This window comes from Panthera tigris, chromosome B3 (assembly GCF_018350195.1).
Source record: "Panthera tigris isolate Pti1 chromosome B3, P.tigris_Pti1_mat1.1, whole genome shotgun sequence".
Classification (NCBI taxonomy): domain Eukaryota; kingdom Metazoa; phylum Chordata; class Mammalia; order Carnivora; family Felidae; genus Panthera; species Panthera tigris.
The window spans coordinates 117,747,835-117,768,362 of NC_056665.1; the positions used below are offsets into that span (position 1 = coordinate 117,747,835).

A 20,528-nucleotide genomic window follows, 5' to 3' on the forward strand; every position below is an offset into this window, starting at 1 on the left:
GATGGCAAGTGTCATTAATACTCAGAAAACCAAAGAGCGAATGATGTAAACCCTTGCTGCAAAGCATTCTCCTCCCCGTTTAAATATCTTCATGACAGTAACTTTGTCTGCATGTAAGTGTTTACTTACTAGGTCCATGTTTCTGCTCTGTTGGACTCACTTTGTGACTCTTATCTAGATTACATGCTACTTTTCTTCTTCGCGTTTTATGGGGAGTCTGTATCCTGTTTAGGGTCATAACCACACCTGTACACCTTGAGGAAGGACCAATAAGTTCATAACAGCTTTAAAAGTTTGCTTTCCTAAGCTTCTTCCTTTCTGTGATCTCCCTAGTGCTTTTTGGGTTTTTTTGGCCTCCCTGTTCCATTCCTCCAGCTAGAAATGACTTTATTTTACCAATGACAGGGCTTTGTTTTACCAATGATGGGGCCACGAAGTGGGAGGACAGAGAGAAATGAAACACGTGCCACGTGCCCCCCTCTCTGGGAAGTACAGCTCCTCCAGGTTACAGAGGAAACTTCCCCTCACTCTGAAATGTAGGCTCCTGCAACCCCACTGCCACCCCCACAGGATTCTTTGAGAGCTGAATGTGAGAGAATGGTGAAAGGAAAAACCCAAAATTGAGATTTTTGCACTCTCTTTTTTGTTAGGAGACCTCTTTCCTGTTCCTTTCCAGAACTAGGCTTCTAGCGCTCTCACTGTCTTGCTAATGCCCAGTCAGAGCTGCATTGAATTCTGATGGAGGAGGATAGTACTGGAGGGGAAAAAGGGATCAACTTATTTCTCATCCCCCAGCCCACCTGACTCTGTTCACTTTTCAGAGTCCTCACCTAGCAGCTGCATGCATTCTCTCCAAGTTTTATGGTTGCGCTTGGCAGGAGAGACAGGGTAGGTGTGCTTTTACTCCACGGCACCTCGAACCTCTCTTGATACATTTTTGGTCAGTTCTGTGCATCTTTTAGTTACATCTCATGTAACTCTTTCAGAAAGTATGCAAGGGTTTATTTTCAGCCACATTTCTACATTTATTTGTTCATGGGTGTTGTTTTGTTTTGCTTTTTAACATTAAGTTCAAGTCTTAGCAGGCACAGCCAATTCTATAGGAACAAGTTGTTTACTTTGATTCTTAGAGTAAAATAAAAGGAGCTTTTGAGTCAGAAATTCAGAAACTTGCCAGGACCTGTTTGGAAATAAACCCTGAAGATTTGTTATGTCAGTGGTTGGTTGTGCAATGTCTGTGAGAAGCACAAGAAGCTAAAAGACCAAACAAACTTTTAAAAAGGTAGAAACTGAAAAGGCAGTTAATTATTACATATCAGGTTATAGATGAAACTATATAACTTACCAAAAGCACATGATTTCCGGCCTGGCTAGTTCAGGGTTTAGAGGAGATGCCTGCAGTTCTACACTGAAGCATGGCTCTCTTTTCTTTCAGAGCCTTTAGCACAGGAAAGCTGACCTAGGGATTTTTGCAAGATGAGAAAAAAAAGCCTGTTTTACCACCTGATGTTCTAGAAAAAGGGCAAGTGCTATTTAGTCATCAGAAGAGGCTTTGAATTCAGGTAATAATTCAGAAAATCATAACATTAGTGACCAAAAACCATTATTACAGACAAAGGGCTAATATCTTTACAATATGAAGAGCCCTTTCAAACTATTAAGAAAATTATGAACATCGTAGGGGCGGCTGCCTTGGTTGGTAGAGCATGTGGCCCTTGACCTCTGGCTTGTAAGTTTGAGCCCCACATTGGGTGTAGAGATTACTTTTAAAAAAATGAAATCTTTATAAAAAAAAAAAAATTAGGAACATCCTATAAATTTTTAGAAACCCAAGCCACAGGAATTACAAAGGAAATGTAGATGGCCAGGAGAGAAACAGAGAGATGTGTATATATGTTTCCTCAATAGCAAAACAAGAAACATTAGGATAACAAATTGATACATTTCACCTATTGACTTGGTAAAGATTAATACAGGCTTTTTTGTGTGTGAAGTCACTAAGCCAATATATATCAATAGTCAGTAATAAGAGTCTGTACACTTTGATTCCATAATTTTGCTTTCATGATATATCTGAAATAAAGAATTTGAAATGCAGGAAAATATGTGCATGCTAAGATATTTATCCTAGCATAAATTACAATTGAAAAAAAAATTGGAAATTGTAATTCCCTAAGAAATTGGGAATAAGAAAAGGTTAAATAAATAAGAAAAGGTTAAGGGGCGCCTGGGTAGCTCAGTTGGTTAAGCATCCGACTCTTGATTTCAGCTCTGGTCATGATCTCACAGTTCATGAGATCGAGCCCCTCATTGGGCAGAGAGAGAATTCCAAGGAGGCTTTGCACTGACAGCATGGAGCCTCCTTGGAATTCTCTCTCTACCCCTCTCTTGCTTGCTCGCTTTCTCTCAAAATAAACTAAAAAATTTTTTGAAAGGCAGAATATTAAACTATATATTACTTGATTCTAGTATTGTTAAAAGGTCTTTATACACGCAGACAGAAAACATACCTGAAAAAAAAAAAAAGTTAATTAACAACTTTGTCCCCAATCAGTGGGAATTGTTTCCTTCTTTTAGTGTTTATCTTCTCAATATTATGCATATATGTTGCTTTTCTTTTCAGATAAATGCTTTCTTAAAATAATGCCCCCATGTTCCCTTGCTGAAAAAACAAAGAGCTTATCTCAAGAAAGATGAGAATTTCTAGTATTCAGTGTTTACTCCTGCTTTTTAATTCAGCACTTAATACGGGGTACCAACGTACATCTTCCACTTGTTAAAGCTCTTCTGTTTTGTAATATTTTATATAACTTTTTTAGTTTTGTAATGGATTATTTCTGTAGCTGAGACTTGGGAGCATGAGGGACTGGGAAGCCCGCAAGGAGGTTTCTTTTTGCTCTTTCAGCTTTACTGGGTTTTCTGTAGACCAACCAGAGGAAGGGCTCCCTTTAGAATATTTTGCTAAAGTTGAAGTATTCAGAGGGAAATGTATAGGTGTCTTCACTTTACTTTGATATGTATTAAAAATAAAAAGGACTAATAGATGGCGAACTGGATAGAAATGCTGCAAAGCAAGTATAGCAAAATGTGAATGGTAGGTGGATATTCACTGTGAAATTCTTTAAACTTTGCTGTATGTTTGAAAAATTTTTTATAATACATTGTTGGGGGAAATTTTTGTGAGAGAACACTAGAAATTAAGTTTGTTGTATTCAGGTAGTCAGTTTAGAATATTCAGATGTCCAAGGAATACCAGCTTCCATGTAAAGCCATTCTTTTGACTTTTCCCCAAATTGTACCATTTTATAAAGTTGTTCTAAAGAAAAAGAGGCAGCAGAAATCTTTCAAAGGCATTGACAATCATAGATCACCTTGGCTAATCAAAACAGAACCACAAGAGAAAGAAAAACTAACATACATTTTAATCACAACTAGATTTTGATAGCTTAGAGCCTGATTATTGGAACAACTGGATCTGGGAGGTGGGCCTGGGAGTTCTTTTTTTTTAATGAAGACAAAATAATACTCTGGGTAAGAGACCATGTTTGGAAAATTTACTGGTTAAGTAACTTCTGTCATTAAACAGTAAGCTTCATTGAAAGATTGAAGCATATAATGGGTGTATCCACCTCAAAATAATTTCAATTTGGTTAGAAATTACTTGACAGTTTTTTTTGTGCTTCTCCATTCTGTTCTTAAAATCTCCAGGCTCCCTGGGTTGTATCGTATTTTCCCAAATACACCCATTACGTAAAATTAACATTTAAAATGTTCATCTTGTGTAACAGATGACAAAAGTCAAATTCTGATTCTATCTCTCATATTCATAAGCTGTACATGAGTAATAGTGACTAATATTTGTATAGTGCTGTATGAATTGTGCATAATGATGGACTTCGAAGTGTTCCAAAGAATTCGTAATATTACTACTTAGTAATGAACCATGTTAAATAAAATAGAAAGTGTTCTAATACTTACTGAAATTTTAGATTCTGAGTATTTCATCAAATGGTTATATAATTTAAAGGCTTATTTTTGTTAATACAGTTAATGTATGCATACATAAGTCACCTAATGGAATATCTGATTTTCAATTTTATTGTATTCAGTTTTTTCTATTTATTTCAGAAATACCACAAAAAATTTCCATTGAAAATATTGCTCCTTTAAAGTTTAAATGTGGACCTTTGGTTCCCCAAAAGTCAAATGAATTGATAATTCATTTTAGACTGTATTCTTTTTAAAATTTCACCTATTTCTGGGGCACCTGAGTGGCTTAGTTGGTTAAGCGTCTGACTTTGGCTCAGGTAATGATCTTGCAGCTCGTGGGTTTGAGCCCCACATTGGGCTTTGTGCTGACAGTTCAGAGCCTGGAGCCTGTTTCAGATTCTGTGTCTCCCTCTCTCTCTGCCCCTCCCCCACTTGCACTCTGTCTCTCTCAAAAATAAACATTAAAAAAAATTTTTTTTAATTTTCATATATTTCTAAAGGAACAAGGTCTTTATATGTCTTGCTGAATTTTCTCTTCTGCAGTAGTTCAGCACCAAAGAGTTCTAATAGAAGTATGCACTGATCCCAAAATCAGTTTGAGTTCTGCCATTTGAAAAGCATAACACATACAGAAATAATACATTATTTTTGAAGTAAGAAATTTGCCTTTTTGTAGGGTTATGGTATCTGTCAGTTACATTGAACTGCTTTCTTTTCTAGGTCATCCATGCCTGGCTTATTATTTCATCTCTGTTGTTGCTGTTCTTTTTCTCATTCATTTACTTGGGGTAAGTGGTGAAATATTTGGTCTGTTTTTCAGGAATTAAATCTGTTTGATCTATATAACTGTGACTTAAAGCCACGTACTTTGTTGATGAATTACTCTTAAATTATAATTGTTTTTATATATAGTTTGTACCTGGTATACATAAGGCTGATTAGTATTGTAAAATATCTATGTATATATATGTATTTTTAATGGCTACACTAAATTTCTTGATAACATCATATGTCCTAGCTATAAGATTTATTTTGCATGTTTAATTTTATTATTATCATTATTTATTTTTGAGAGAGAGCGCACACAAGTCGGGGAGGGGCAGAGAGAGGAGAGACGCAGTATGCAGAGCAGCTCCAGGCTCTGAACCGGCAGCACAGAGCCCCATGCAGGGCTTGAACCCACAAGCTGTGGGATCATGATCTGAGCCGAAGTCGGACGCTCAACTGACTGAGCCACCCAGGCGCCCCACATGTTTTTTAATTAATCTATTTTAGTTAAATATTAAAGTTTATTTTTATTTATTTTGAGAGAGAGAGATCAAGGAGGGGAGGGGCAGAGAGAGAGGGAGAGAGAGAATCTCAAGCAGGCTCTGTTCCATCGGTGCGGACCCCGACACAGGGCTCGAACTCATGAACTGTGAGATCATGACCTGAGCCTAAATCAGTATCTCAGCTTGGGGCACCTGAGTGGCTCAGCTGGTTAAGTACCTGACTCGTGATTTCGGCTCAAGTCACGATCTCATATTTGTAAGATCAAGCCCCATGTCAGGGGCTCTGTGGTAGGTGTGGAGCCTGCTTAAGATTCTCTTTCTCTCCTTCCCTCTGTCCCTCCCCTGCTTGTGCTCACTCTCTCTCTTTCAAAGAATTATAAATAGGGGTGCCTGGGTGGCTCAGTCGGTTAAGCGTCCGACTTCGGCTCAGGTCATGATCTCACAGTCTGTGAGTTCGAGCCCCGCGTCGGGCTCTGTGCTGACAGCTCAGAGCCTGGAGCCTGCTTCTGATTCTGTGTCTCCCTCTCTCTCTGACCCTCCCCCCGTTCATGCTCTGTCTCTCTCTGTCTCAAAAATAAATAAACGTTTAAAAAAAATTTTTTTTTAATAAAAAAAAGAAAAATAAGCTCAACTTGAGGGGAAAAGTGAACTAATTTAAAGGAAACTATTAATAGCACAGTTGATATAAGATATGAAAATATGAAGGTGAGATAGGAATATCTAATTTGGGGGAACCATAGTTCTAAACAATGCTTTGATGAAAATTACTATATATAAATCTTTTTAGATTTCTGTTTAATTTTTTTCAGAGAAGTGTTTAAAACCTACAATGTTGCCATGGACTACATTACTGTTGCACTCCTGATCTGGAATTTTGGTGTGGTGGGAATGATTGCCATTCACTGGAAAGGGCCGCTGCGACTCCAGCAGGCATATCTCATTATGATCAGTGCCCTCATGGCCTTGGTATTTATCAAGTACCTCCCAGAGTGGACAGCATGGCTCATCTTGGCTGTGATTTCAGTATATGGTAAAACTCAAGACTGACATTTTGTTCATCACAGAAGTACCTCACTGGTGTGTTTCCCTTCCTTTTCCAGTTATCTTGACTTAGGAAAGTGATAACTGTTACATCCCATAGCTCTTCAGTAAATAAGTAATTAGCTGTAGTATCTTTTTCATATAAAGATCTCCATTGTTTTGAGGTTAAGTTCTTTAAAAATGTTTTCTGATTGCCCCCCAGTTGAACCCAGTGATGGATTAGTGGAAGGATCCATAGACTTCTGGTTAGAAGTCTATAGGACTCAGATTTAAGTCCCATCTCTAGCACTGAGTATCTTTATGACATTAGGAAAGTGCCTCAAACTCTTTGAGCTTCTGTTTCCTCATTTGGAAAATGGGAACGATGCTTCCCAGAGTTGTAAGAGTTCAGAACATATGTTGAAAAGCACTAGCAGAGTACTTTATATACATAAAATGCTCAGTTGGTTTTTAAAATCAAAATTAGGTTACCTACTTCTTATAAGGTAACCTGGGTAGAATTATTCTTTTAAAAATAAAACGTATGTGGGCAGTGTGAGATTCAAATTCATGAACAACCAGTGTGACATGGGTGCTGAACAGTCAGAATGTGCCCTTCCATGAATAACAAAAGCAGCTGTGTAGGTATGTACTTCGTAGCTGTCGCCCTGCACGAAAGCCAAAAAGAGATCCATTTTCAGAGGTCAGGATGTGGTCTCTGATTATAATTAGACAGTGCTCTTTTATTGCTATTCAGATGCTTATTAAAATGTTAGGTGACCTGTAGTAGGAATCCTAACCATCCCCACTTGATTAATAAAGAAAAAGTCTGTGGAAATAGAATTAATTTGGTTCTGTTCTCATATTTGAGCAGTCAGTCCTAGAACTATAGAAGTCATATATTGTCTGTGCTTTTCATGATGATCTTAGGTTGTACAGTACTTGATGGTTTGCAGAGTACTCATCTATTATTGCATAGCTGTGTTCTGGCCAGTTCTGGCCCCCATCTAATCAGCAGCTGGTAAATACTTTGCAGAGATTTTACTAATATGTTCTTCAGTGCCTTTTCAACAGCTGCAGTTTGCTTTCACCTTCAAAGGGACACATGCTAGATCTTTACCTAGCTGCTCATGGAATTCTTCAGCAGTGCAACCGTTGCGTATTATTTTTGTTGTCTAGATCTTAACCACATCCAGCTTTCTCCAGGAGCACAGATACAACATCACACTGATGATATTATCCTCTGAAGAGATTCATTTGACATACTCATTGGAGATATACAAATATTCACAAAGGAGCTAAAAAAAAATGGGGTGGGCATTGCCTATACATAGTACAAGGCTTTGCCACCCCAGTTGAATTCTTGAAAATTATTTGGTGGGCTGAGGTGTAGCCGCGCACTGAAGAGAAAGTTCTCAGACACTTAGACTGAGTGGATGTGCAGGGCTGCCTCTACCGGTGAAACAGCAGCAGCACCAAACTGCACATAGTCTTTATTTCATGTTCGCCAGGTGTAAACATCAAAGAATGTGAAAACATGGGAGGAAAACCCAAAGAGCCTCCAGACATAGACCAAACACACATCTGGTGTTTACGGGAAAGCATGTAGGGAAGATGTGCAGTTTCAAGGACTGCTAGGCAATTAGAGGGGTCTGGTTCCCTAACTGGCTCCTGGGAGATCAGGGGGCTCTGTTCTCATTGTGCTATCACGTTCGACAGCCTTGAGACCAGAACATTGCTGATGTTTCAGCAATTACCCCATTCACTTACCCAGGGCTTACAATACAGTCCCTGAAAATAACTCCACACTGAGGCCTTCTACATCTCTGACACCATCAAGAAATAGCAACAGAGCCTCCCTATATCCACAATGTTAAAATAAGCCCCGTATTTTTTTAGGCGTTTTTGGGATCTGGAGGCAACCTATCCCTCATTTACAAATTTTACTTAAGCCTGTTTATACTGTTAATAACAAATTGGCCCATCTTGAATTGGGGCCTCCTACAATAAAGGGCTCTAAGAATCTCCAAATTGTAATAGAACAGTCACTTCCCTTGATGTCCCCTCTCCTTACCTCCAGAGAATCATTCACTGTAGCAGCTCTGGCAACCTCCTTTCACACCTGAAATCTCTGGACCACTTATGATCAGAAGTTGCCCGTGGATTCTGGTGTGAGAAACTGCCCTCCTCAGTCCCCTGCTATATACCATTAGAGTGGAAGTTGGAGAGTACATATTGAGCTCTCCTGGAAACAAAAGTTTTTCACAGGCCCTGAACCTGTGGAGCTCCATATCTTTCTGTGTGTCATGGAGGCAGCATTTTGCAAGTTCAAGACAACTACCAGGGCCTCCCTGCTAAGACAGAAATGTTACCTACAGGATAGAGCCAAGTCTGGGCCTTCTAGAGCATTGCACCTACAAGAGAGGTGGCCCCTTCTATCCTTAGTCCCCTGCTGGTTGACAGGGTGCTAGAAAAGGTCACCCCTCTCTCAGACCTGTGGCTACCTGGGAAGCCCTTTGGAAACAAACGAGTGGATGGCAGTGGGAGTTTGTACACCTTATGGACAGCATCAAAGTTACACGTGATGAAACTTACTAAAGAGCTCCTTCTTTTCGTTCCCTAACCCAGACATCCTTGATCAGAGAGTGGGATCCAGAGGTCAGCAAAATTAGCTGAACTTTAGCCAATCATCTTATCCTAGCCAACAAGTGACTTCATCTCTGCATTTTTACAGACGCCTGGGCCATTGCCAATGGTGTAGTCATCTGGTTCCACCAATGGTAGCAACAGCAATTACTTATCCAAGGTTTTCCTCTTTAAGGAAAATAACTGTGAGAATCTCTGGCCTCACAGCTAACCAGAATATATATCAAGGTTACACATGTCTCTGTACAAATTAAAGCCACAGTCTAGGCCTCACTTGATCCACTGTGGAGTTCCAGACATTGTTAATAGTGACCATCTCACCTGTAAAAGTACACAATGCTGGGCTCTTGAACAAGGGTTTCAGTGGGACTTTCACCATCCCTACCAGCCCCAGGCTACAGGCCTCACAGAGCACTGTTGTGACATACACAAGCAAGTTAAAATTTAATTAAATGGAATGTGGCATTTTCTATCAGTAGACATTACAGGTGAATTGTAATAATGAGTCTGGTGCTATTTTTTATGTCCAAAAACAAAGAGTGCCACTTATGGAGGCAGCTGCCTTCGGTTCAGAACCAGGCTCCTCTCCTATCAGTTATTGGCCGTCTGTTATTACTCACAATGCTCAACCCCTAAATCTTAGTTATTGTGAAGAGTAAATGAAAAAATACATATAATACATTTAGAACAGTATCAGTAAATGTTAGCTGTTATTTTTCAAAATACAAAATCCCATAATCAAGGCAATAATTCCTGTTTACTGCTAACAAACCTGAAGTTTAGAGAAGTAACGTATTTGCCCAGGCTTACAGTGTTTGATCTAGAATCTGAATCCCAAGTCCAGCATGCTTTCTACTGTGTTACATTATTTCTCCCATTTACCCCTCTTTCTACCATACATGATACAAATTATTTCTACAAAGCTTTGAGTTCCTTTAAGAGATTGTATCCATCGTTTAGAGTAGTGATTCTCAACTCCCTTTTTATAAGGTCTGAAGATTTTTTAATTTGTCACACAGGTTCTAAAAATTCTTAAACAAAATTAAGTCACTTTAATTGTTCTAAAAATAAGGGAGTTTATCATTTAGCGATTCTGTAAGGGGCAGCATGTCATAAAACCGAGATAGTTACAGGACACAGCCCCTTCAAACAGGTTGAAAATCTCATTATTTCAGAGCACGGCAAATTTCCCTTTTGTCATTCAAAACAAATCAAAGTGGAAGCAGTGAGAGCTGAGAATTCTTTGTGTGCTTTAGTATATTAGTGGTAGTAGTATAAAAGGAGACATGACCACTTGCAGGTGTGAGGGGTTTTTTTACTTAAATGCATCTGAATGATGACAGTGTCAACACAAGCTGTCAAGTCTTCCTTGACAAATGTAGCTACCCATTTTAATAGTGTTAAATATTTGAAATTTTCTGTACTTCTGTGTTTTGAATTTTTATGGCACAGAAAATGTAAGAAAAATTGCAGTTGATGGAAAGAGATAGAATTAAAAATAGCTGAGGCAAATCTCCTCCTCTCTGAGTTGCTATTTTTATGAAATAGGCCACTTTTCAGCTCCACATGCATTCTGAGGCTTGCATATTGTGAAATGCTTTTGACAGGAGAACAAAAGAAATACTAAAGTTTCTCACGCAAAGATTTATTATTTTGTTTTGTTTAAATTTACTTCCCTCTTACTTCAAGTATCCCTAAGTAGTACCTACACTGTTTTTAAAAAGGAGAGGGAATGAATCTTTTACTCTCCATATTTTGAAAAATGGAGTAATCCCCTCTATTAAATTCCTTTCAGTGTAAAGCTTCCATCTGTGGCTCCTGATAAGATTTGTTTGGAAATGGCTTGTCTTTGTTTCTGCTTATTGGAGATCGGAAATTCCAATAAGCAGAAATAAGAACTTGTCATTATCTCTGCCTCTTTTCTTCAAACTGGGAAGAGGTGTTCCTAGAACTCAGTAATGATACACTGTTAACCAACTAGCAGGCAAAACCAAAATCAAATTTACGTGGATCTTCTGTGTGGTTTTGTGTATCTTGTTTAGGTTGTCCCTTCCCCCCCCACCAGTTTACCTGCTGTTTATTTCATATTCATTCAGCATCTTCCCCTCTAAATAAGACATTACCCCTTTTCCCTTGGTTAATTCCTCCCTAGCAGACCCATTTACAAGTTGCGCTGATGTATTTTTCCAGATTAAAAATCATTTTTTTTTCTCTTTCTAGATTTAGTGGCTGTTTTGTGTCCAAAAGGCCCACTTCGTATGCTGGTTGAAACAGCTCAGGAAAGAAATGAAACTCTCTTTCCAGCTCTCATTTACTCCTGTAAGTATTTTGGAATAATGTTAAGTTAGTAATCAGCTTAGAATTTATAGGAACTCAAACACAAGTGGTTGTGGTCGTTATCATCGTACTTTTTCTCATTTTAAACGCATAGATAACATTAAGGGAACTTCTACACATTCCTGTTTCCTTGGTAACTATTGTCTTCCACTTGAACCTAGTTCAAGACAGTTTTCAATAGATACAGAACTAGAAGAAATAGGGGTGCCTGGGTGGCACAGTCAGTTAAGCATCCGATTCTTGATTTCAGCTCAGGTCATGATTTCATGGTTCGTGAGTTTGAGTCCTGCATCGAGCTCCATGCTGATGGTGCAGAGCCTGTTTGTGATTCTCTCTTTTCTCTCCCCGCCCCTCCCCAGCTCACCCTCTCTTTCTCAAAAATAAATAAACTTAGAGAAGAAGAACTATTTAGAGAATGGGGAGCCAGTGTTCTCATTTAAAGTCTTGTATGTCAAGAATGAGCATTTGTTACGTACACTTAACTGCCAGTGAAGCTTGCCCTAATTCATTGAAAGAATGGTACTGTTCCTTCACAATCTGCCCCTCTTGTTGTTATTTTGGGGTCATCATTTGGTACATAAGCATTTGGGCTTTGACCAAATCTGCCAGAGCACTGTGGGGGACATAAAGATGTTTAAGATACCTTGCCTTCCTTAAAGCTCCTTTGCTTACAGTTTAGAGTGTATAAATAAGCAACATCCAAAGCGTTCTTACCTGATCCAGAAGTGAAGTGGCACAAAGTGTCAAGAGAATTCGAAGAGGGAAAAACCTGGCTGGGGGATCAGGAAGGCTTCATGGATGTGATAGCATTTGGATTGATTGAACCTTTTAAGGATGGTAGGATTTCTGCAAACACAGATGGAAGAGTTGATTCCATAAGGGGGTTTATCACAAGACTGTCTTTGAGACATAAGAATGGGGCATCTTTATCAGATTTCAGATGTTCAGATTGACTAGAACACGGAGTACAAATTGGAAAGGCAGATTAGGGCAAGAAGGCAGATTAGGGCAAGATCAAGGATAGCTTTGTGTGTCTGGCTTAGATATCTGTATGTGATCACTGGGGAATCACAAAGGTTCTTGAGCACAAGAGAAATGTGATCAGAGCTGTGGCTTTATAAGCTTGCAGCATTGTGCAAGATGAATTGGGGGCAGTGAAAACTGAGGTAATGGGAAGCATAACTAAGCAGATAATGCTGTAATTTAGGTGGGAGATGATGAAGGTCTGAATTTTGGTGTTGGGAATGGCAGTCAAGGGAGAGGACTGACAAGAGGTTTTGGAGGTAGAATTAGTAGGTAATTCCTAGCAAGCGATGAGAGAAGTCTTAAGCCTGAAGGAAAGGTGATGATGAAACATTTCTCTTGTTTGAGGAATGTTTAGTTTTGTCTGGGCACATATCTTATTTAGTTGATGGGACCTCTGAGTCATCCAGGGAGAAATTTCCACCAGAAGTGTAGAAGCAAAGTGCTAGTTCTTGGGGAAGGGTTGACATTAGAAGTGCAGAACTGAAAGGGTCATTGTGGCGGTGGTAGTTGAAGCTTTGGGAGTGGATGAGTGGTTCAGACAGAAGTGGATGAGGAGAGGTTGTCAAGGAGAGAACTTTGTCAACTCCTGTGTTTAGAGAGTGAGAAAATGAAGAGACCACAATTAAAGAGAGGAAAATATCAGACAATTGGGATAGCCAGGACTTTCCACTTCAAAAATGAGTATCAGGACTTGTTTTCCTTGTCAGTATGTGAAGTGGCTGCATAGTATTCTCTTACATAGATGCTCAGAAAAAGGTGTCCTTATTGGTAGACCTGTAGATCATTTCCATTTCTTTTCTGTCACAAACAGTGCTTGCAGAGAGCATACATTTTTGTGAATATTTTTGTAAGATGCGTTCTTAAAAATGGAATTGCTGCGGCGCTGGGGTGGCTCAGTCGGGTAAGCATCCAACTTTGGCTCAGGTCATGGTCTCACAGTTTGTGAGTTCAGCCCCACATTGGGCTCTGTGCTGACAGCTCAGAGCCTGGAGCCTGCTTCAGATTCTGCGTCTCCCTTGTTGCATCCACACGACTCCTGAAACAGAATGCTACGGGCACCAGTGACAGTCACAACAAAGTTTATTGCAATGAGAGGCAAGGCTGTCCGATCGGGACCAACACTCTTGATCAGAGTGCGGCCCCAAACAGCCGGGGTACAGAGTTTTTAAAGCCGATCACATAGTTTTATCATTACCTGGGAGCAGAACACAGAAACAGTTTCCAGATGAGTTAGAAACAGTTCCGAGATGAGGTGATTATTTTAGACTTTCTTCCGCTAAGTTGCAACCAGTGGATCTCCTTGACCTTGCCTCTGATGCTCTTTTCTTTGAGCTTTTGTTTCCTTCATTGGTAAAGCCTGATTTACAAGAGTACGAAGCATAATTTACAAGAGTAAAGCAAGGCTGTTATCTCTTGACCTTCAGTGTCAGAACAAAGCTGTTATTTTTCAAGCTACGAGTTAGCCCTACACTACAATTTAACCCTTACACCCTCTCTCTCTGCCCCTCCCCCCTCATGTGCGCGCACTCTTTCTGTCTCAAAAATAAACGTCAAAAAATTTTTTTTAAAAAATGGAATTGCTAAGTCAAAAGATGTATGCCTTTAAATTTTGGTAGATCCAAATTGCCTCCTAAAAAGGCTATACCCGTTTATATTTCCTTTAGTAGTGTTAAAGTACCAGTTTCGTGATACCTTCATTATTACGTGTGAGTGAAACAAATAGGCAAAAAATAACCTCTTATTTATTTTGCATCTTGGGTTATTAACTAATAACTATTAGTGATTATTTGGACTTTTTTTCATGTTTTTCTTAGCTATATATATTTCTTATTTTGTGACTGGGTATAGTATTGTTTTACATGTTTTCAAAAGTTTTAATTGTGCAACTGATTATGCTGGAAAATATTAAATATTGTAGATAAAGTAAAATTTCACTGTAACTATCATCCCCAATCATAATACCTTACTAGCAGTTACCCCTATAATCAATATGATACATATCCTTGTAGGCTTTTTTTTTTCTTGCCTATTATTCTGTTGGGTTATTAGAAAAGCAATTTTAAGGAGAGAATGTCAAATGCTACAAAGAAGCCAAAGATAATGAGGACTAAATAAACCATATAGATTTGGGTGCCTTGGACATCTTCAGTGGCAATTAAGAGAGCATTTCAGTAGAGTGATAGGACCAGAGGCAATAGCTCCTAAGGGAAGGAAGCGTGTCTGTTTTGCTGTTGCTGATCCTGGCAGTGGAATTGACGGTGTGGCCAGAGAATGGGTGGTGCAGGAAGGTTGGGACAGTACCTACTGCTGCAGATTCCTGTCTCATAGCCAGGGCAGTGGTGACTTGAGAGGAGAGCAGGTCTGAGGAAAGGTGTTGGCAGGAGACAGAAGATGTAACTGTGTTTCTAAGGTTGAGAGGAAGGAGCCTGTGGAGAAAGCCTTTGAAACGACCAGCAAGAAGGAATGATTAATGGAACAAGGTTATCAACAAAGCAGGTAGAAATTGCTCTAGGAGTTCAGGAAGAGGAATTAGATGAGAACAGGGAAGGACCTGGAAAGAAGGAAAAAGGAAGACGGAAATGCAGAGGGTAGTGAGACATAGTGAAAGGTACAGGTAAAGTTGAGAGCACGTGTTAGTTGACCTTAATCTTCTTGTGAACTCGATGTGAGGTCATTTGCGGGAGGTGGAAAGGTGGGGACTGTGCTTGTAGCTAGAGAAGTCTGATAAAGTGTTAAGAAACCCATTGTCTGGAATGCAAGGATCGTTGTGTTACTCTTTCTCCAGTATAAATTTATTATCATCTGCTTCCTGTGTTTTTTAGCAGAAAAGAACAGATGACGTTTTGAACATTTTACTCTTAATCACATTTGGGTGTGAGCTGCTTATGCGTTATTCCTGGAAATAAAAATCCATTTATGTTTTTTATATTTGTGCATACAGAATGTTCCACCAAATGTTAATAATGAATGCTGGTTAGAAGTAACCTAAGTATCCATCAAAGGGAACACTTGCAAATAATTATGGTACAATCATAAAATAGATAATTGTACAGCCATTAAAAAGAATGAGGCAGTGGGGCGCCTGGGTGGCTCAGTCAGTTAAGCATCTGACTCGTGATTCCGGCTCAGATCATGATCTCACGGTTGTGAGATCGAGCCCAAGTTGGGCTCTGTGCTGGGGCTTGGAGCCTGCTTGAGATTCTCTCTCCCTCTCTCTTAGCCCCTCTCCTGTTAGCATGCTCACTCGCTTTCACTCTCTCTCTTTCAAAAAAAAAAAAAAAAAAAATGCAGTAGCTCTGTATATGTCCAGTTGTGTTTTTTTTTTTTTTAATGTTAAAGATGACATACTAAAAACAGAAAGCAAGATTGAAAGCAGTAATGCAGTGTCCTGTGGGAGGAGTAGGGGAAAGGAACTGTCTATGGATGTCTGTATACATGCAATCCTGATAATACTTTTTAAAAACTGACAAAAGGCTAGTAGTGTTTACCTCTGAGAAGTGGGATTTAGAGATTTGGTAGCTTTTATATTTTTCTTTATACCTTTCTCCACTTGTAGAGTTTTAATTGTCCCTTGTGTTTTTTAAAAAGTTAATTATGGATGTCAAAGGGGAGGGATTTTGAGGTTTTAAATTATTATTTGTGTTTTCATAATTTTACGTTGTTTTACTGTTCTGTCTACTGTTAGCTTCTGTCACAATAATGTGGTGACACATTTAAGGTGGTTTAAAACTGAAACCTTAAAACTTTAAAACTCAGTGCCTTAAAAATACGAGTCACTTATCACCGCCCCGCCCCCCCCATATCTGCAGGTGGTTTGATTCACTGAGCTGATCTGACTGAGTTGGCTGTTCTAGCCCAGCTCCACATGCTCCCTTTCTTCCAGCAGTGGGCTCCTCGAAGACCTGTTCTTACTGGCTAGAGGAACCACAGAGCAGCAGCAAGGCCTTTGAAGGCCTAGGCTCGATGTTAGCATGCCATCACCCCTTCCATATGTCATTGGTTGAAGCAAACCACATAGCTGAGCCCCAGGTCAGGAAGAGGAGGAGAAGGACATGCCGTCCACAGTAGCCATGGCACGAGCATGGGGTGCAGGAGGGGTGAAGAATTGGCAGTGGTTTTTCAGTTTGCCACAACATTAAACATACATACTGATTTTATACAGCAAATAAGCATTTACTTTGTTGTTTTAAAATATCATTTGCATGTCACATTTTTAAAAACTCAAGTTTGCATAACATTTGACATTCTAAGGTATTTTAACAGTAATTCAGCATATGTGGAAAAACATTAAGCATAAACCTTTACCTTCTGTATATATCAGACAGGTCCAAGAAAGCATCTGTTCTCATGAAATACTAAATCTGTCATGAGGATTTTATAAATCACTGAGTTTGAGAGGGCTTTTTTTTTTTTTTTTTTTTTTTAATATTTGTTGTTTTATATTAGAGTATGAGTGAAGGAGGGTCAGAGAGAGGGGGGGGGAGACACACAATCCGAAGCAGGATCCAGGCTTCAAGCTGTCAGCCCAGGGCCTGATGCAGGCTTAAACCCACAGACCGTGAGATCATGACCTGAGTTAACCAATTGAACCATTCAGGCTCCCCTACTATTTGCTCTTTAAAAATGCTGTCCTTTGGGGCTGCTTGGGTGGTTCAGTTGGTTAAGCATCCGACTCTTGATTTTGGCTCAAGTCATGATCTCACGGTTTGTGAGATTGAGTCCTGCATCAATCTCAGGCTGCACTGGCAGCTTGCAAGCTGCTTGGGATTCTCTGTCTCCCTTTCTCTCTGTCCCTCCCCACCCCAAAATAAAAAACATTAAGAAAATAATTTTAAAAAAAGCAATCCTTTTTTGCATTTCTATACTCTTCCCCAGTTAATGATATTTGGTTTGCAAAAGCATCTTATCCTCACAAAATGTGAGCGGCATTTTTTTGTTTTCTGTTTCCATCATTCTGACAGGAAAAATGTACACCTGGCTTTGGAACTAAATCATTCTTCCCTAGTAGAGGTGGTCTACTCTGGTAGCTTATCAAAAACTGAGGCTAATAGTTCCTTGAGGGTAGATCATTTCATTCAAAGCATTTCTTTGATTTCATATCAGTTTGGGGGAGTTTAGATTATGTTAATTTTTAAAACTGCATATTTTTCTAATCTGAGATGTTTGGTGTTAAAAGATTCAGAAGTGGGTTTTTAGATACTATTTTAGTAATATTAATTCATTCAACAACTACATATTCTGTTCATGATAAGTTACATCAGTGGTTAGCAAATTACTGCCTGTAGCCAAATCTGGCCCACAACCTGTTTTTGTACAGCCTGTATGCCAAGAGTGGTTTTTACAGTTTTAATAAAAAAGAAAAGAAAAGAGAAGAGTATGTGACAGAGACTAGATATGACCCATAAGCCCAAAACATTTATTATTTGGCTCTTTATAGAAAAAGTTTGCTGACGCCTGATTTCCATGGTACTATTAATTTTTTTTTTAATGTTTACTTTTTGAGAGAGAGAGACAGTGCAAGTGGGAGAGGGGCAGAGAGAGAGGGAGATACAGGATCCAAAGCTGGCTCCAGCTCCAAGCTGTTAGCATAGAGCGCAATGTGGGGCTTGATCTCACGAACCGTGAGATCATGACCTGAGCCGAAGTTGGATGCTTAATTGAGTCACCCAGGCGCCCCTCCATGGTACTATTAAATGTTAAAACAAAAGAGTTTCTTGTTATATTTTTTCATACTTGCATAGAGAAAATCAAATAAATACTTCATTGCCAAGAAGGCTACAGAAATTCATAAGCCTTATACAGAGTTTCTCTTCTTTGGGTTTGAATTTAACAGTGTATGGATGGCATAGCTGGATTATGTTGACTTTGACCACTTAGTTGGGTTATCATATAATGAAACTTGTTTGACCTTAAAATCCTGAAGCCTCAGTGAACAAGAAAGCGTAGCTGTTATAGAATTTTCAGCTTCTAGGGGCACCTGGGTGGCTCAGTCGGTTGAGCATCCGACTTCGGCTCAGGTCATGATCTCCTGGCTTGTGGGTTTGAGCCCTGCATCGGCTCTGTGCTGACACCTTGGGGCCTTGGGCCTGCTTTGGATTCTGTGTCTCCCTCTCTCTCTGCCCCTCCCCTGCTCATGCTCTGTGTCTGTCTCTCAAAAATAAATAAACAGGGACACCTGTTTATTAAACAGGTGGCTCAGTCGGTTGAGTGTCCGACTTTGGCTCAGGTCATGAGTTTGGCTCAGCTCATGAGTTCGAGCCCGCCGTCGGGCTCTTGTGCTGACAGCTCCGAGCCTGGAGCCTGCTTCAGATTCTGTGTCTCCCTCTCTCTCTGCCCCTAACTCACTCGCATTCTGTCTCTGTCTCTCTCAAAAATAAATCTTAAATAAATAAAATAAATAAATAAACATTTTAAAAAGGTAAAAAAAAAAAAGAATTTTCAGCTTCTTTGGTTGTGTATTTGTTTCATAAGTTATTCAAAAAGCCTAAGGGTATTAGGAACATGGATATAATTATATATGGATATAATTATAAAATCAGTGATAACAAGCCAGAAATTCATAGATGCCAAGTGTCTTATTTAAAATTGCTTACTGTGACCATAGATTAGACTCAGGTTGCTGCTAGCATTTGGTTTATGCTATAGCCCTATATGCACATGTTTATAAGTATTTTTGTATTATTGTTAGTGTATTTTGGGGATACTTCCCAAAAGTGGTATTCCTGAATAAAAGGGTTAATGCACAGGTAGTTTTTTTTTTTAATTGAAGTATAGTTGACATATAATATTATAGTAGTTTCAGATGTGATTCAGCATTTATGCACATTATGAAATGCTCACAGTGGTAAGTATAGTTACCATCTGTCACCTTACAAAGTTCTTATATTACTGACCTATTCCCTATGCTGTACTTTACATCCATATGACTTATTTTATGACTCAAAGCTTGTACCTCTTAATACCCTTCACCTGTTTTGCCCATCCCCCGTCCACCCTCCCCTCTGGCAACCACCAGTTTGTTCTCTGTATTTATGGATTTGCTTCTGTTTTGTTTTGTTTATTGATTTATTTTAGTGTAGTAGCATAAACATCTAGGTTCGTCCATGTTGCAACTGGCAAGATTTCATTTTTTTTTGGCACATACAGTTTTATTAGTGGTTACCAAATTCTCTTTCAACAGGAGCTATGTAGGAGCTATACCATTTTTTAACCACCTGCAATATAGGAGAAGCACCATTTTAAAGTATTCATGTTGTCCTTTAACTAAAATGTGACAGAGATGTGTGTATATACCTAGATCTATATAGATATATATGTTATTTTTATGGAAGGGACATAGAATAAGCCAGTTGACTATCCCCTTTATGTTTGTTGCTTTTAACCTTTTTTTAATACTTGTATATCATGTAGTTTAGCATTATGAAAAATCCAGAAGTGAGGCATAATGTGAAAGAAACTTATTCAGTCATCCTTAGAATCATCATGATCATCTGATGCTTTTGTGAGCCCTGGTTTGTTCTCTGATTTAGTTCCAATAAGTAATTTTCATCAGTGATTTCACACTGTTTTAGGAAATTCAGCTAGTCCAGCTTGAGTCTGACTGGCCTGAACAGTTTTCTCTCTGGTTACTTTGCAGGGACTGGAAATAATGAGGAACTGTTTTACAATAGCAGCTGCAGTTGGGAAGCTAGAGTAAATGCTCAATTTTAGGATTTTTTCTTTAATCTGTCCAAATCGAAAACCTTTTATGGTTTTTAATATGCATTTATTTCTGATTGTTAAAGATACTTAAGGCAACATTAAGAAGATTGGTGATTTGTGTAGGAAGATAATGGCCTGTTCTCTAGTCACATACTTTCTGTGTTTAAAGTTCTTACCTGGACTTTTATCTTTCCCAACAGCAACAATGGTGTGGTTGGTGAATATGGCAGAAGGAGACCCAGAAGCCCAAAGGAAGGTGTCCAAAAACTCCAATTGTAACGCACAAAGTAGGTGACTTTTATTTGGTAATTTCCTGTTTTTTTCTGGGTCATTGTCCTGTTATATTGGCTGACAGTGAGCTAAGAAGCAATGATTTTAACCTCTGTCTTTGGTCATGGACTCTTGAGCACCTCCTGAAAGCTGTGGTAATATCCAGTAAATACAGATAAATATTTAAGGAGTTCAGACACTCTAAACCCAACTGCACACCCAAGGCACCCTAGGTGAAGAACTTCTGCCATTCAGTGCCCTTAATAC

General features: G+C 39.1%; 1 protein-coding gene across 2 annotated transcripts in view; it reads left to right on the forward strand.

Moving 5' to 3' along the window:
• The window catches only part of PSEN1 (presenilin 1), a 72,057-nt gene that overhangs the window by 38,321 nt on the left and 13,208 nt on the right, over nucleotides 1-20,528 (forward strand). For both annotated transcript variants that reach the window (XM_007095098.3, XM_007095099.3), the window contains exons 6-9: nucleotides 4,711-4,778; nucleotides 6,071-6,291; nucleotides 11,148-11,246; nucleotides 20,192-20,278. In XM_007095098.3, the coding sequence (XP_007095160.2) occupies nucleotides 4,711-4,778; nucleotides 6,071-6,291; nucleotides 11,148-11,246; nucleotides 20,192-20,278 (475 nt within the window). The remainder of the gene's footprint in view (nucleotides 1-4,710; nucleotides 4,779-6,070; nucleotides 6,292-11,147; nucleotides 11,247-20,191; nucleotides 20,279-20,528) is intronic.